Source organism: Cyprinodon tularosa, unplaced genomic scaffold (genome assembly GCF_016077235.1).
Source record: "Cyprinodon tularosa strain WSP-4 unplaced genomic scaffold, ASM1607723v1 ctg84, whole genome shotgun sequence".
NCBI classification, from domain to species: Eukaryota; Metazoa; Chordata; class Actinopteri; order Cyprinodontiformes; family Cyprinodontidae; genus Cyprinodon; species Cyprinodon tularosa.
The window spans coordinates 768,354-782,595 of record NW_024039607.1 but is presented as its reverse complement, the minus strand read 5'-3'; the positions used below and the strand labels follow the sequence as shown (position 1 = coordinate 782,595).

Here is a 14,242-nt window from a genome sequence, read left to right as displayed (position 1 = left end):
TTAGGATCTAAAGAGAAGCCATTTCTCCAGGTCAGAGACTGTATTGTGGTAAAAAGCGTGAAGTCAGAGTAAAAGAAAAGCGGTTTACTCCAGTGGCTGGAAGTTGGAGGGAAGTCGACCGCCATTCGGCTGGTGGTTGACTGGGAATGTTCATTTTGAATGACTGCTACTTTAAGTGATATAATCTGTAATGCTATTGAGAAAACATATGTTGGGATTAAAAAAGGTGAGTTTTTCATGTTAATAAGTAGAGATGCATGATATTGGGATTTTGGCCGATATCCGATATGCCGATATTTTAAACCTCATGTAGCCGATAACCGATATCGATACCGATGTTAAAGCTGGACAAAAATAAGTAGTCATTGAAAATAGCAGTTTTGTTATCCATTTCTGACACTTTGAAAAATAATATACTCAAATATATTTTCATATGCTGATATCAAATTGATTTTTAAAAACGCGGTATCGATTTATTTTACTTTCAAAATCTCGTGAAATTTCATCGTTCTGTTACAAACTCTCGTGATATTTTGCAAATTCTTGTGAGATTTTGTCAGTAAAATAGATCGATACCGCGTCAATATATCAACATATAAAAATATGGCAAAATTTCGTGAATTTTCGGGGGATTTCGTAGCATAACGATGACATATAGCAATATTTCATTAGTAAAAGAGATTGATATGGTGTTTTTAAATGGCAATATATCAGCATATGAAGATATTGTGATATTTTAATGTATCAATATTTTTTCCCTCGTCTTTAGAAGTTTTTAAGTCTGTTAAAAAAGAAGTTTTTGAGGAAGAAGAAGAAGTAGTATTTATTTTTTTTAAGACTTTAGAAACTCAGAAGCTGATCAAATATCCGGTTAAATATCGGTGGGGTGGCCGATGTCCGATATTCAGTTTTAAGGCCGATACAGGCCGATATCGATAGGGGGCCGATTATATCATGCATTCCTACTGTAATGCTATTGAGAAAACATATGTTGGGATTAAAAAAGGTGAGTTTTTTCATGCTAATAAACATATTTATGCCTTTAATTATATGGCCCTTTTTATCCCCATGGTATTGAGTACTGAATATTTTCCTGGGTATTTATTGTGACAATAGTGACCACAGAAACTGTTTGACATCACAAGAAAATGAAGGATATTAACAGGTGCATTTAATGACATTTCCACTCAATTTCCTCTACACCTGAAACCGACGAAAGACGTATGCGGTCGAGTCTGAGACCGAGACCTTGGAAAAGTCCAGACCGGTCTTAAGTACCACAGAACTGCTTTTTATGCTCTCTAAAATTCTCTGTGTTTCATTTAATGTGTTAAAATGTGGCTTTAGAGGAGTTCTGAGAGTAAATTATACATTTCTTCCTGTTATTCTTTTTGATTAAACTCAGGATTTCTTCACCTCAAAGGGCTGAAAAAAAAAAACTCACTACTGTAATGAATGAGGCAGAGATTCACATCCGTCTGCAGTTATTAATCTGATTCAGGAGAGCTCAGCTCGCTCACAGAATGAACTCATCAATACTTTATCAGCTGAATATTCATCTTTTTGGTATTTTTGTCTTCAAATCTAATAATAAAGACCTTTTTTGGTAGTGAGTAAAAATGGTGGAACCCAGAGCTGGTCTTGGTTTTGGACACAGGTGGTTGCCTTGAGGGGTGCTACTATAACAGGACACTGCTGCAGCTAAAGCCAACTTAGAAATAAATAGCTAACAACATGTTCTTCCCCAACTGGATTGGTGCATACTGAAAACTACTCACTTCAATGCAAGCGTGCAACAGCCCTGCATGGAGGAAGTGCTTACTGCCGAGCTCTGAATGCAATTAGATTCATTTCATAAAATAAAACGCATGGATTTAATTTATTAATTTCACTCTTATGTTTATGTGATTAAAAATGATGGCCTTATTTTATATCAGAGCTCATCCAGCGATCTAATAATGGAGTCATTTTAATTAAAGCTGAAATCTAAGAGGATGAATTATTCCTAGGGTTTCACCTCCCCTGCTGGTAAGTTGATCATTCCAGAAATTGCGTTTTTATACCAAATGAGTTAACAGAAGGGGATTTAGTAACTGCTATTCCCATTAAAACACCAGATTTGGAGAACATTGTCTAACCGACTGCTGCCTGTTTGTTCAGTACAAGAGTAAAATCAGCGATGAGATGGACCTGAAGAAGAGGATCCAGTCTCTGGAGGAGTCCATGGAGCTCCATGAGAGGATGAAGAGGCAGGCGCTGGCTGAGTTTGAGAACTACCGTCAAAGGGTGGAGGACATGCAGCTCTGCACCGAGGCCCAGGTACACGAGGGGTCCGTGTGTGTGTGCGTGTGTGGGGTGAGTAAGCAGCTGGGTCCTGTGGGCACAGCTGCAGGTAATCAGTATTATGTCTGGCTCTCAGTCAAGCTGTGAGGCTGCAGAGCCTCTGTTTGTCAACAATGATTTGTGGTGTGGCCGTCCAGAGCAGGGATCCATGCAGCCCTGCTTCTACTTGCTACTTGAAATGTCTTTCGACTCAGGTTTGTTTACACTTTAAAGGCCTCTGAAATCTTTCCTGGCCTCATTACAAGTTTTATAGGATGGACAAACACAGAGGGGTCTGTTATTATGAAGCAGGACAAACGTTAAACAAGGGTTCCAGTTCGCTGATGAAGATTCTCAGTCATCCAGGGAATAGTCATTCCAAAAATAGAAAATTAAAAACAATCCACTGGACTTTTTCCCCCCAAGTTTGAAGACGTTTCACTTCCCATCCAGGAAGCTTTTTCAATTCAAAATGTCAGGAAAAGCATTGAGTTCGAGGTTTTATACAGTAGCCCATCAAAACCTTTTTTTGTTTTGAAACCAACATGCAAATTGAAAAAGCTCCTAGATTGGAAGCGAAAGTGCATTGTTTTTAATTTTCATATTTTGGAAGGGTTTCAGTTTTTTGGGACCCAAAAATCTGAAGAAAGTGGCATACATTCAAGGTCCTTTTAGAAGTATTTTTAATAACAAATAGTAGTTCCAGCTGTATGTAGTTTCTCCTCCTGTATGTAGTTCTGTGGAGGCCTCTGAGGTTATTTAAAGAGCATTAGTGAACAAACAGCATCATGCACACCCTTGAACACAGCAGAACGGTCATGGAGGAAGGTTAAAAACAATAATCAATCTCTCTCAGAGCTCTGTTCAATTCATCATCTAATAAACTAAAACCCTGTGTGAAGACTGCAGACCTACTACCGTACTTTCACGACTATAAGGCGCATATAAACAACTTTTTTTCCCATAAAAATGTGCGGCGTGCCCTATAGTGCGGTGCGCCCTATGTGTGTTGTTACTGCGGACGTTGTTGAGACCGCCATGAGAACGTTAAAGGGGGAAGTGAGGGCGTGGATTGTGTATAAAAGAACAGGTATGTGCTTTATGCAGAACATTGTTGTCATAACAACCCTGAAAATGGCAAAGAGACACACCTATGAGAGCAATTTTTCCATCCGGACCAGGACTACAGTAGCTCAGCAACGTCCGGCGGATTATAATGAAAAGCTGGCGAGCTTCCACTCCTGCTGCAGCAAACACATCGCCGACAAACTCATCCAGCCAAGCCACATCACCAACATTGGCGAGGTGTTGCTCACTTTCGACATCCCGGTGAATCACACGGTGGAGAAGAAGGGGACCAGCACGGTAGTGATATACACAACGGGGTATGAACAGGCGTCGATTACTTTTGTGCTTTGCTGCCACGCAAATGGACAGAAACTGCTGCCTATGGTGATTTTTAAGCGAAAGACTTTGCCTAAAGAGACTTTTCCAGCTGGAGTCGTTATTAAGGCAAATGAAAAGGGCTGGATGGATGAGGAGATGATGAAAGAGTGGCTGAGGGAGGTGTACGTAAGGAGACCAGGTGGTTTTTCCACGCATCACCATCGCTGTTAATCTGTGACTCCATGCGTGCCCATCTCACAGCCGATGAGAAAAACATGGGGAAACAAATTAACGCTGTGCTTGCTGTTATTCAACCGCTCGACATCGGTGTGGACCGGCCGTTCAAAGTAAGGCTGCGAGCGGCACGGAAAGTGACTCTGACAGCGAAGAAGGGGAAATTGGCATGTCTGATTTAGTGCAGCTGTTTGTTTCAGAAACAGAGGATGATGACTTTGATGGGTTTGATTAATACTTTGTAATAAATACTTGAATGAAGTACAAACATACTCAGTTTTGCTCCCGCTCTATTTTTAAATACGCAGTAGAGGTATTTAAACATAGTAGAGGACATGTACCGGTATATCAAACCCGCGCCCTATAATCCGGTGCGCCTTATGTGTGTGTTAAATACAGTAATGGCACACATAACTGAGACTGCGCCTTTTAGTACGGTGCGCCTTATGGTCTTAAAAATACGGTAATACAAAGCGGCCCATCCAAGGTGGCTGGACCATCAACCAGAGACGCAGATACAAGTTAAGTGGTAACGGAGGAAATGCACGCTACACATAGCCATGAAAACACCATCCCCATGGTGATGCACAGCAGTGGCATCATCATGCTGTGGAGAGGCTTATCTGTAACAGGGATGGGGTATCTTAAGTGATGGGAAGACGTATTAAGCTATTAATCTATGCTGTAGGACAGTCCTAAACAAACTGGAGCTACAGAGGAATCAAACACAGGCTTTGAAAATGGACATTCACAAATGGGTGCGATTCCATTTGCTTAGTTCATGCACATTTTGAAGTGTCGAATCAGAAAAGCTTGTTGGGAGTGGAAAAATTCGAATAAACTCCTAATAATATCCAAAAAGTTCTTTTTTTTTCACTTTAGGTGGTTTTTGGCTTTTGTGAAAAAAAGGTTAATGTGCAAAACAGAAGATAGAAACACTTTTCAAAGCTGCTCTGACGTAGCAAATCTTTACCTCACATGACTGATAAGCTGTTTCTACTGGATGTTCCTGTTAGTCCTTGTTTTAGTAACCTACATTTTTGAACCTGAGTACACACAGAAAGGGATTTTATACAGCTTCTGCAGAAGGGGAGAAAGAGCTGCAACCCAACACACTACTCTCTCTCTCCGACCCCCCTCCTGCAGTGCCTTATTTATTAACAGAACATAACACATGGTTACAAAACAGAGTATTGTTCTGACAGAACAATTGATCAGGTCATAAGACAGAATGCTCCACTGACTGAATCACAAGACGGAGTGAAGCATCTCATATGCACACACACACACACATTAATTTTATAATCATCATTGAATAAACCTAACAGTTCCTTTTATGAATTTAAACATGGCTGGAATCAAAAACGCCATTACTGAGTGACATGTTGATATTAGAACAACTTTCCTGATAGGAACACCTTCACTAAAACTTTCCCCTCATTACTGATCTGTGGTCAGCGCTAGATAGCAGCTTCTGCTTCCTGTTACAGCCATGCGTGATGATGTAATATTGATGACAACTGAAGGGCAGATCAGACTTCTTCATCCGCACACATCAGATGTCACTTGCGTCTGGTCGCGAACCAGTTTTGCTGGTATGCTTCTGCACCATCGGTCTGGAATCTCTAGGGACGCACAGCAGTTTCCCACCAAATCGCAAGGGGGAGCTTATTCAAGAAGTCACGGGAACTTTGGCGGCGCCGGCAGGTGTTTTTATTTTCCAAAACAACAATGGCGCTTCTGATAGATATCCCTGTCACAGAGATGGATCTAGAGGTTCTAGACATGGAAGAAGAAAAGGTTCTGTTAATGGAGTTGGAAAAAAGACTGATTAACCTTTCGTCGTAGTTGTCCATTGTAGTTGTTCCTTGGTTTTAAAAAATGGCGCGCCCCGGCACCGAATTGAGAAGGACGACCTCACAGACAGCCGGAAAGGCGTACCAACGACCAATCACAGCTGCTTTTTGTCTGCTCACTTCCGCTTTAGGTCTACACGGGTTTGCTATCGTCCGGCACGTAGTCAGGATTTTTTTGAGGTGCGCGACGACGGTTGCAGAACTTCTGCGCGGGGGGCGTGAGAGACAGATTGGACAGTTGTAGAGTCTATGCGTCAAAAGTATTGGCCTTTAGGACGCTTTTGCTCAAACCAAGCGGAAACGCTGCAAATATGCATTTCCTTTTTTTATTTTTAAATTTGGCTTAAAGGAAACACTGCTAGTATAGAAGAGGATTAGGGCCACTGGAAAAAAAAAAGTTAACTCATTTTTAATTTTTATTTCAGTTTAACATGTGAAAAAAGTCAGAATTCCCACTTTAATCTCAGAATTCTGACTTTTTTCTCAGAATTCTGACTTTAATCTAAGAATTCAGACTTGTTGTATTGTCAGAATTCAGTGAGAATTCTGAGAAAAACTGAAATAAAACTGAAATAAAATTTAAAAATCAGTTAGCTTTTTTTTTTCCCAGCAGCCCTAATCCTCTTCCGTACTGCTAGTGATCTCCTTTCAGTCAGACCAAGCTTGAGCTGTTTTGTAAAGTGGAATGTGACATGACTTGATTTTGCTGGTATGTCAGGCTGGCTAACAGAAACACAAGCAAAAGCCATGTGCATATGCAGTAAAGAAAATTTCCTTCCACTTTTCTGATTTTTAGCTGTAATTAATCTATAGCCTATGTTATCTTTCATTCACTTTACAAATATGCGCCACTCTGAGTTGAACTGTGCTCAAAATCTCAGTAAAAACGATGAGGTTTGCGCTTCTAATGTGTCTAAAGGAGAAAAAGTTAGCAATATTACTGATAATGCAATGTGTATAGGTTAGATTTGTTTCTGGAATCCATTAATGTTTATTCTCTCAAAATCCAAAGCAGTAGTAAATCAGATTGTTTCACTAAGAACTGATTACATGAAATTAGATGAGTATCTGCTCTACCCTGACGTACAGAGATATGGACACAACAATTCAAAACCTGCAGGTCATGTGAGACGAATGCAGCTCCTCGATGTGCTAAACATCAACAGCTTGAAGCTGCTCGTTTCTGACTGTGCGTCATACCTGCACTGCTGTTCAAAGACTAATTGCTTCTTGTTTAGTTAGTGCAAGGGGGTTAACTATGTAATTATCTGCCGTTTAGTCCAATAGAACGCTGTTGTTCATCTGACTGCAGCAAACCTAAGAGAAAGTGAATGTAAATGGAACCATTAAAGGTGTTTTCTGCATGGGCCTCACCTTTATAGACCTGCTGTGGAGTTTTCTTTGTTATATTTGGATTTGGATAAAAAACTCAACAAGCTTAATGTTTATGCTGTAGGTGCTTGATAAGAAAGTTTACCCTAAGCAGAAGGTTTTTGGCAGTCAGACGATCTGAATCCCCTGAGCCAGTGCATCTCCACCTGGCATGGACCATTTTAAAGATTCACTGGCTCTGTATGAAGCCCATAAATCAATCCCCTCTCCTTTGACTCAGCCTTTCGTTCCCGTCTTCTTTGGCAGCACACGCAGCGCGTGGTGTCCATGTCTAGGGAGGTGGAGGAGATGAGACGGTCCTTTGAGGAGAAGCTGCGTACGTTCAGCCAGGCCCAGGCTCAGTTTGAGCAGGAGAAGAAAGCGGTTCTGGAGGAGCTCAAGGCTCAGCACAGACAGGAGATCCAGGAGCTCCTTCGCAGCCACCAGAGTCAGAACGCAAACTACAGCAAAGACCAGGAGAAACTGGGACAGCTCCATAAAGCAGAGGTAACGAATCCTAACTTCTGCAAAAATAGAGCAGCTCAATGAAGCCCCAGAACTCTCCAGCTAGACATCAAGAGTGTATGAAGAAAGTAGGACTGCAGTAATTACATGTTTAAAAAGTTATGGCTACGTTTAGATACAAACCGCAGAAACAGTTAATGAAACTTGTGTTGTGGTGCAGGTGGATTCCCTGACGGAGCGGGTGGAGGAGCTGAAACAGGACAAGAAGAGGCTGGTGGACGAATACGAAGCCAAACTCAGCAAGGTGGACAGCAGTTATTGCTTCCACTGATCCAACATTACTGGATAATTGTTGTTTTTCCTGCCAACTTGTAACTGTGATTTATGGGGTTGCTTCTACAATGGGGAGCTATATTTACTGATCCCATCTTTGTGGCTTATAATGAATTAGTTTAGAGTGCCTTGGAGTTTGTCTCTGTCTGATGATAAACAGCCTTTGCTGAATGCACATTTATTTAAGTAAAAGTAGAGTATATTCACAATATACACTGTATTGACTTCAGCTTAGACTCCAGTTAGAACAGTAAACTCATTTGTTAGCTTTGGTCAGACAAAATTAGAGAAAATATGCATTTAAAAGCAGTTGTGTTTGTCCTATTCTTTAAAATGTTGCTTATATGTCAGAGAAATAATAGGTTGGACACAAATGATCAGCTCATTCATCCAGATGACTATTTTATTTTGAAAATTAGTTTGATTAATTTGAGTATTTTAAGCCTTCCTCATCAAGCTAATGTAAGAATCCCTGGTAGTGATGATATCACAGCAGATTAAACGCTTACCCTCTTCATTTATTTTTAAGTAATTCTTAGAAATCCGTTTGATATGGGATTTAAATTACAATAAAGCACCAAGGTTCTTAACTTTATTACTGAAGGACAGCTTAATGCCCTGCAGGTTATGAGACGGGCTAGAAAACTCGCTTTTCAGAGGCGAATAACAACACGGTATAAATTTAGGTGTAATTTAACCATTTATGTCGATTCATGTAACTAAACCCTTACTTGTATGATATTTGTCAAAGATCATAATCATGTCTTTAGCTTTTTTTGTTTATTATTATTACCAGGCTCAAGCCTTTTATGAACGAGAGCTGGAGGCCATGAAGAGAACCCAGCAGCTGACAGCAGACAACCTGCTGGCGTGGAAACGAACCGAAGCCGAACTGCGGCGAGAGTTCCAGACCCAGGAGGCCGCTCTCCAGAAAACCCTCGGAAAGCTGAGGACCGAGCTTGCGCGGGTGTCGGACGAAGCTCGGGAAAACCGAGAGAAATCTTACAAGCTGCAGGCATCGCTCACCACTGCGGAGAGCGCTGTCAAGGTTGGTGGGAGATAGCAGGGCTGCTGGATGTAATGTTTTTGTTTTCTTGGACAAAAGACTTATGAGCCTATAAACCGATTTAAAATACGATAAAAATAAATAAGTAAATAGAATGAGATTCATTACTTTATTGCCATATACACTTTAGTGCATCTGTAACACACAGACATTACAATTCTCAGGTGAATATAAGCATTATTAATTAAACTTCTCAATAACACTATATATTATACTATTTAAGCATTATTGAACAGTTCTCCATTACACAAAAAAAACCAAGATCAAAATAACACTCAAAAATACTATGGTTACGTTAAACTGCAGGAACAGATAAGAAAGTATGCGGTGGCATTATGCTCTTACTTGGGGCTACAGGGAGGGTGCCCTGCCTGGTTACAGGTGTCCAAATGTTCAGGTGCGTCTCTCATAAGTGGAAGAATTCGAAATGCGTTTCTGTCGCATATTTCCTCCTCGTTTCTGTCATTAGACTATGTAAATATACTAGTGTTACGACCCGTCTAGGGTTGCCAGACCATAACATATTAAAGAGTGGATCCATCCTCTTCCTATCCCAAGCAGCTCACACATACAAAGTTGCACATCTTTAGAAAGTGATTTATTTACAAAAAGGAAAATAGTTCTAAAGTTACATCATAAATGGAGCAAATGACTTCAGATCAGAGCTATATGCCAAAAATAACAAACAAAAGGCAACTGTCTAAAACAAAGAAATGAACCAACTTACCTACTGCAGTATAAGTAAACAAATGAGAGTCACCTTACCCCCCTAACTAAGAAAACAGGAGAAAACTTAAGCAACAGAAATGGCAGCTCACTCTTACAAGCTCCAGATTGTTCAGATGTTAACCGTGTGGCCAGTTGGGAAGATTGGAGGACGGAACCAGGAAGTCTACATCAGCAGCCTTTTTATAGTTGTCACTGACTTTAATCTCACAATTCTGAATTTCTTTTCAGAATTCCGACTTTAATCTCAGAATTCTGACTTTTTTCTCAGAATTCTGACTTTAATCTCAGAATTCTGAATTTCTTCTCAGAATTCTGACTTTTTTCTCAGAATTCTAACTTTAATCTCACAATTCTGACTATTTCTCAGAATTCTGAGTTTAATCTCAGAATTCCGACTTTACTCTCAGAATTCCGACTTTAATCTCACAATTCTGACTATTTCTCAGAATTCTGAGTTTAATCTCAGAATTCCGACTTTACTCTCAGAATTCTAACTTTAATCTCACAATTCTGACTATTTCTCCGAATTCCGACTTTAATCTCAGAATTCCGACTTTAATCTCAGAATTCCGACTTTAATCTCAGAATTCCAACTTTAATTCCAGAATTCCAACTTTAATCTCAGAATTCTGAATTTCTTCTCAGAATTCTGAATTTAAAGTCAGAATTCCGACTTTTTTCTCAGCATTCTGACTTTAAGCCACCAATGGGATGTCATGTCGTCATCGTCCTGGAACCGATCAGCAACTGGCACGTGCACACTTACATTTACATACAAATTTACAGCGCCAGCTGTAACACTAGTCTGCTGCTGCGAGTGGGATACCGCTTGCTTGACGTTGCCATAACAACGTAACTTCCATGAACTGGTTTTATTCAGTCCTCAAAATCATTTTATTGAAATCCAAATACACGTAAAAGTAAAAATAAAAAAACATCAAAATCATTTCCCAAAATATTCAAAAGAAATTGATAAATTGTGCGAAGTATTTTTTTATATATTTTTTTTTAAGTCTTCCACTCACCACTGGGGCTGGTGCAGCCCCCCCAGCCTCCCTGTTTCCTGCGGCCATGGAAGCTAGGTTGGACAGTAATGGCAACATTTGATTCATCTAAACAGGGTTTTTACTCAGGCAGGATTCTGGAAGAGCAGAACATGTTGTATTTCTGAGTCTGGATGAATCTGAGATTCTTTTTTCTTTCCTGTATAAAAGATTCATCCAACTATCAGTCAATAGGCAAGTGTTGACAGCTAACAAGCATAGCCAGACTCTGATTGTGGTCTATTTTAAACAATTAGACTTCTAGCAGATGCATTTTTATAATGAGAACAGACACGAAGGCTGCTTTAATTTCCCAAACACTTTTCAATCGTCCCCACAGGAGCATTTAACCAGCTCTCAGTCTTGGATTTAAGGCTTTTAGTTTTATCCCCACAGGTTAATGCTTCTGGTCCAGAAGCAGCAGCAGGCAGTTTGGACAATGTTCCTATGAACAGATTGATGCAGAAAGTTGGTAATTTGATGCGTTTAACAACCGAGGCCAGCTGTTTTCCTCAGAAGCTGTGAAAGGCGATAGGAGAGCGAGCTCATGCTTGCAGTTAGTCCTGTCAGTTCTTAAAGTGGAAAGTAGTCATGAGGATAAAACGAATCTCTCAACACGACAATTAAAAACAAGTGTACAGAAATTTATGATTAAGAGTACATCAATAATTTTCACTCCTGCTAAACATGTTTATATTATACTTCTACTAATCGAATGTGTAAAAATTATTGAATATTTTGTTGTTTTTAGATGTTTGGTTTCTTACAGATTTAGTTTATGCTTTTTCTATTAGCTCAGTTTTGCAGAAGAGATAAAGGTAACCTTGGAAAGGCTGACAAAAAAAACCTTATAGAGAGTAAAGTACTTTCCTCCTTAACAGAAATAATTATCTTTTTTTTTAAATTGATGAGGGTCTTTTGTTTTTTGTTTTTTGCATAACCCAATGGGGCTTCAGCTTAAACCCAACCTTCTCTTGCAGGAGGTTTGTTTAGATAGCTTAGTCATGGATCCATGGCTGAAACTCATCTAGGCCTCTAAACAGCGATGACGCCCCAGATCATCACACCACCAACACCATGTTTTATTAATATTAATAATACCAGAGGCAGGATTATAATCTGGATGAACTGACTGCACAGATGAAGTTTTCAGGTGGACTTTCTCACTTAAAAATATATTAAAACGACTTTTTACCGACTGATCACAGAAAATATAGCTGCAATTGTTACGGCAAAAAAGATAGGGTAGCTCCGCCCAGCACAAACCCCCTCATACATCATCTAATTGCGTAAAAATAAGGCATTAGGGACTTTATTATTGCTAAGACTCATACTTGAACTTCAACATGTACTGTTTTGTTGCTAAGTAAGTATAGGACCATGTAAAAGGATATATTCTGATTCTGGTTTCTGATCTGATATAAGATAATAAAACTGCTTCTACAGCATCAGACCCACTTTTTGAACTAGAGCGGCAACGATGCTTCAGCCGCGCGTCAGAACTAAACTTTTACAAACATCAAAAATGAAGCAGCATGCGTGTTTTTGCTGCTCCTGCTGCGTGCGGTCTGAACGTACCTTTTATAGTCTTTTATAGTCTTCAGTTATCAAGTTTGGAGGGAATTCCCCTCAAAGTATAAAGCTGACAAGTGTTTAGGTTAATCAGTTAAGTGAGTGTTTTGTTTTTGGGTCTTGTTTGAATTGTGATTACAGAGAAAACAGGCAGAGATCTTCTCTTTGCAGTGCTATCAAGAAAAAGATCAAGGTCACAGAAGCTGCTGTCTGCCTGGGGTCATTAGCTTCATTTAATTATTTGTGCAATTAACTGTAACCCAGATAAAGAAGTGACAACAAAGCAGAGCTTCGAAAGAAACAATTTGGAGAACAGAAATAGTTTATTTGATATATTCCCTCTAGTTGGAGTGGTTGGAAGATTATCAGAATGATCTCCTAATAAAAGTCTCAGTCTGTGAACATATCTCTTCATCCTTCAGCTCCTTCCATGATTTTATGGTTAAGAGACAATAGATTTAGATTTGACCTTCTCAATTTCACAGAAAGTGCTTTAACATTTGCTTTAACTCGTATTTAATCAGTGATCTGTTCAGGTGGAGATGCGGTTTGGGACTCCATTTAGATTCCTACCTAACTTTGCCACATTATATCACGCTACAATCTTTTAGCCTATTTTGTCAAGCTTTGACGCGATTGGCCATCAGAAAGTATTATATGTGTAGAACTACTATTTGCTAAAATTAATGCAGCATGTCTAGGGGGGATATCTTTAACTATCTATGTTCTAAAAATTTTTAATCTTTCAAGTTTGCAAATTCTTAAACAAACAATTCAACCAGATCATACAGTCAGATTGGTCCGGAGTTTTCTATCTAAGGAAAACCAGCTGATTGCATCGACTCATTGGCTCGAAAGCAATCCCTCACACTAAGCATGATATAAGCGACAGTGGAGAGGAAAAACTCCCTTTTAGCAGGGAGAAACCTCCAGCAGAACCAGACTCATTGTGAGCGTCCATCTGTCGAGGTTGATTGCGGTTTAGGGAGACAGAAGCAGACATATGGAAATAAGCAGAAGTATAATACTGTCAACCAGCTTCACAGTTGGCCTGGTCCAGGAACACAGTCAGATGAGCCCTGAGCCAGCTCCCATGTCAGAGGATGAAGAGAGCACATACAGTGATACATACAGTGGGGCAAAAAAGTATTTAGTCAGCCACCAATAGTGCAAGTTCTCCCACTCAAAAAGATGAGAGAGGCCGGTAATTTTCATCATAGATATACCTCAACTATGAGAGACAAAATGAGAAAAAAAAATCCAGAAAATCACATTGTCTGATTTTTAAAGAATTTATTTGCAAAATATGGTGGAAAATAAGTATTTGGTCAATAACAAACAAGCAAGATTTCTGGCTCTCACAGACCTGTAACTTCTTCTATAAGAGGCTCCTCTGTCCTCCACTCGTTACCTTCATTAATGGCACCTGTTTGAACCCATTATCAGTATAAAAGACACCTGTCCACAACCTCAAACAGTCGCACTCTAAACTCCAGCATGGCCAAAACTAGAGAGCTGTCAAAGGACACCCGGAACAAAATTATAGACCTGCACCAGGCTGGGAAGTCTGAATCTGCAATAGGTAAACAGCTTGGTGTGAAGAAATCAACTGTGGGATCAATTTTTTCTGCTAAGGGACCGGGACGAATGATCCGTGTGAAGGAAAGAATGAATGGGGCCATGTATCGTCAAATTTTGAGTGAAAACCTCCTTCCATCAGCAAGGGCATTGAAGATGAAACGTGGCTGGGTCTTTCAGCATGACAATGATCCCAAACACATCGCCCGGGTAACGAAGGAGTGGCTTCGTAAGAAGCATTTCAAGGTCCTGGAGTGGCCTAGCCAGTCTCCAGATCTCAACCCCAT

General features: G+C 39.9%; 1 protein-coding gene across 2 annotated transcripts in view; it reads left to right on the top strand.

The window, feature by feature from the left end:
• Positions 1-14,242, top strand: part of fam184a (family with sequence similarity 184 member A) — a 274,942-nt gene that overhangs the window by 116,404 nt on the left and 144,296 nt on the right. For both annotated transcript variants that reach the window (XM_038272733.1, XM_038272732.1), the window contains exons 3-6: positions 2,161-2,319; positions 7,437-7,676; positions 7,855-7,938; positions 8,764-9,015. In XM_038272733.1, coding sequence (XP_038128661.1) covers positions 2,161-2,319; positions 7,437-7,676; positions 7,855-7,938; positions 8,764-9,015 — 735 coding nt within the window. The remainder of the gene's footprint in view (positions 1-2,160; positions 2,320-7,436; positions 7,677-7,854; positions 7,939-8,763; positions 9,016-14,242) is intronic.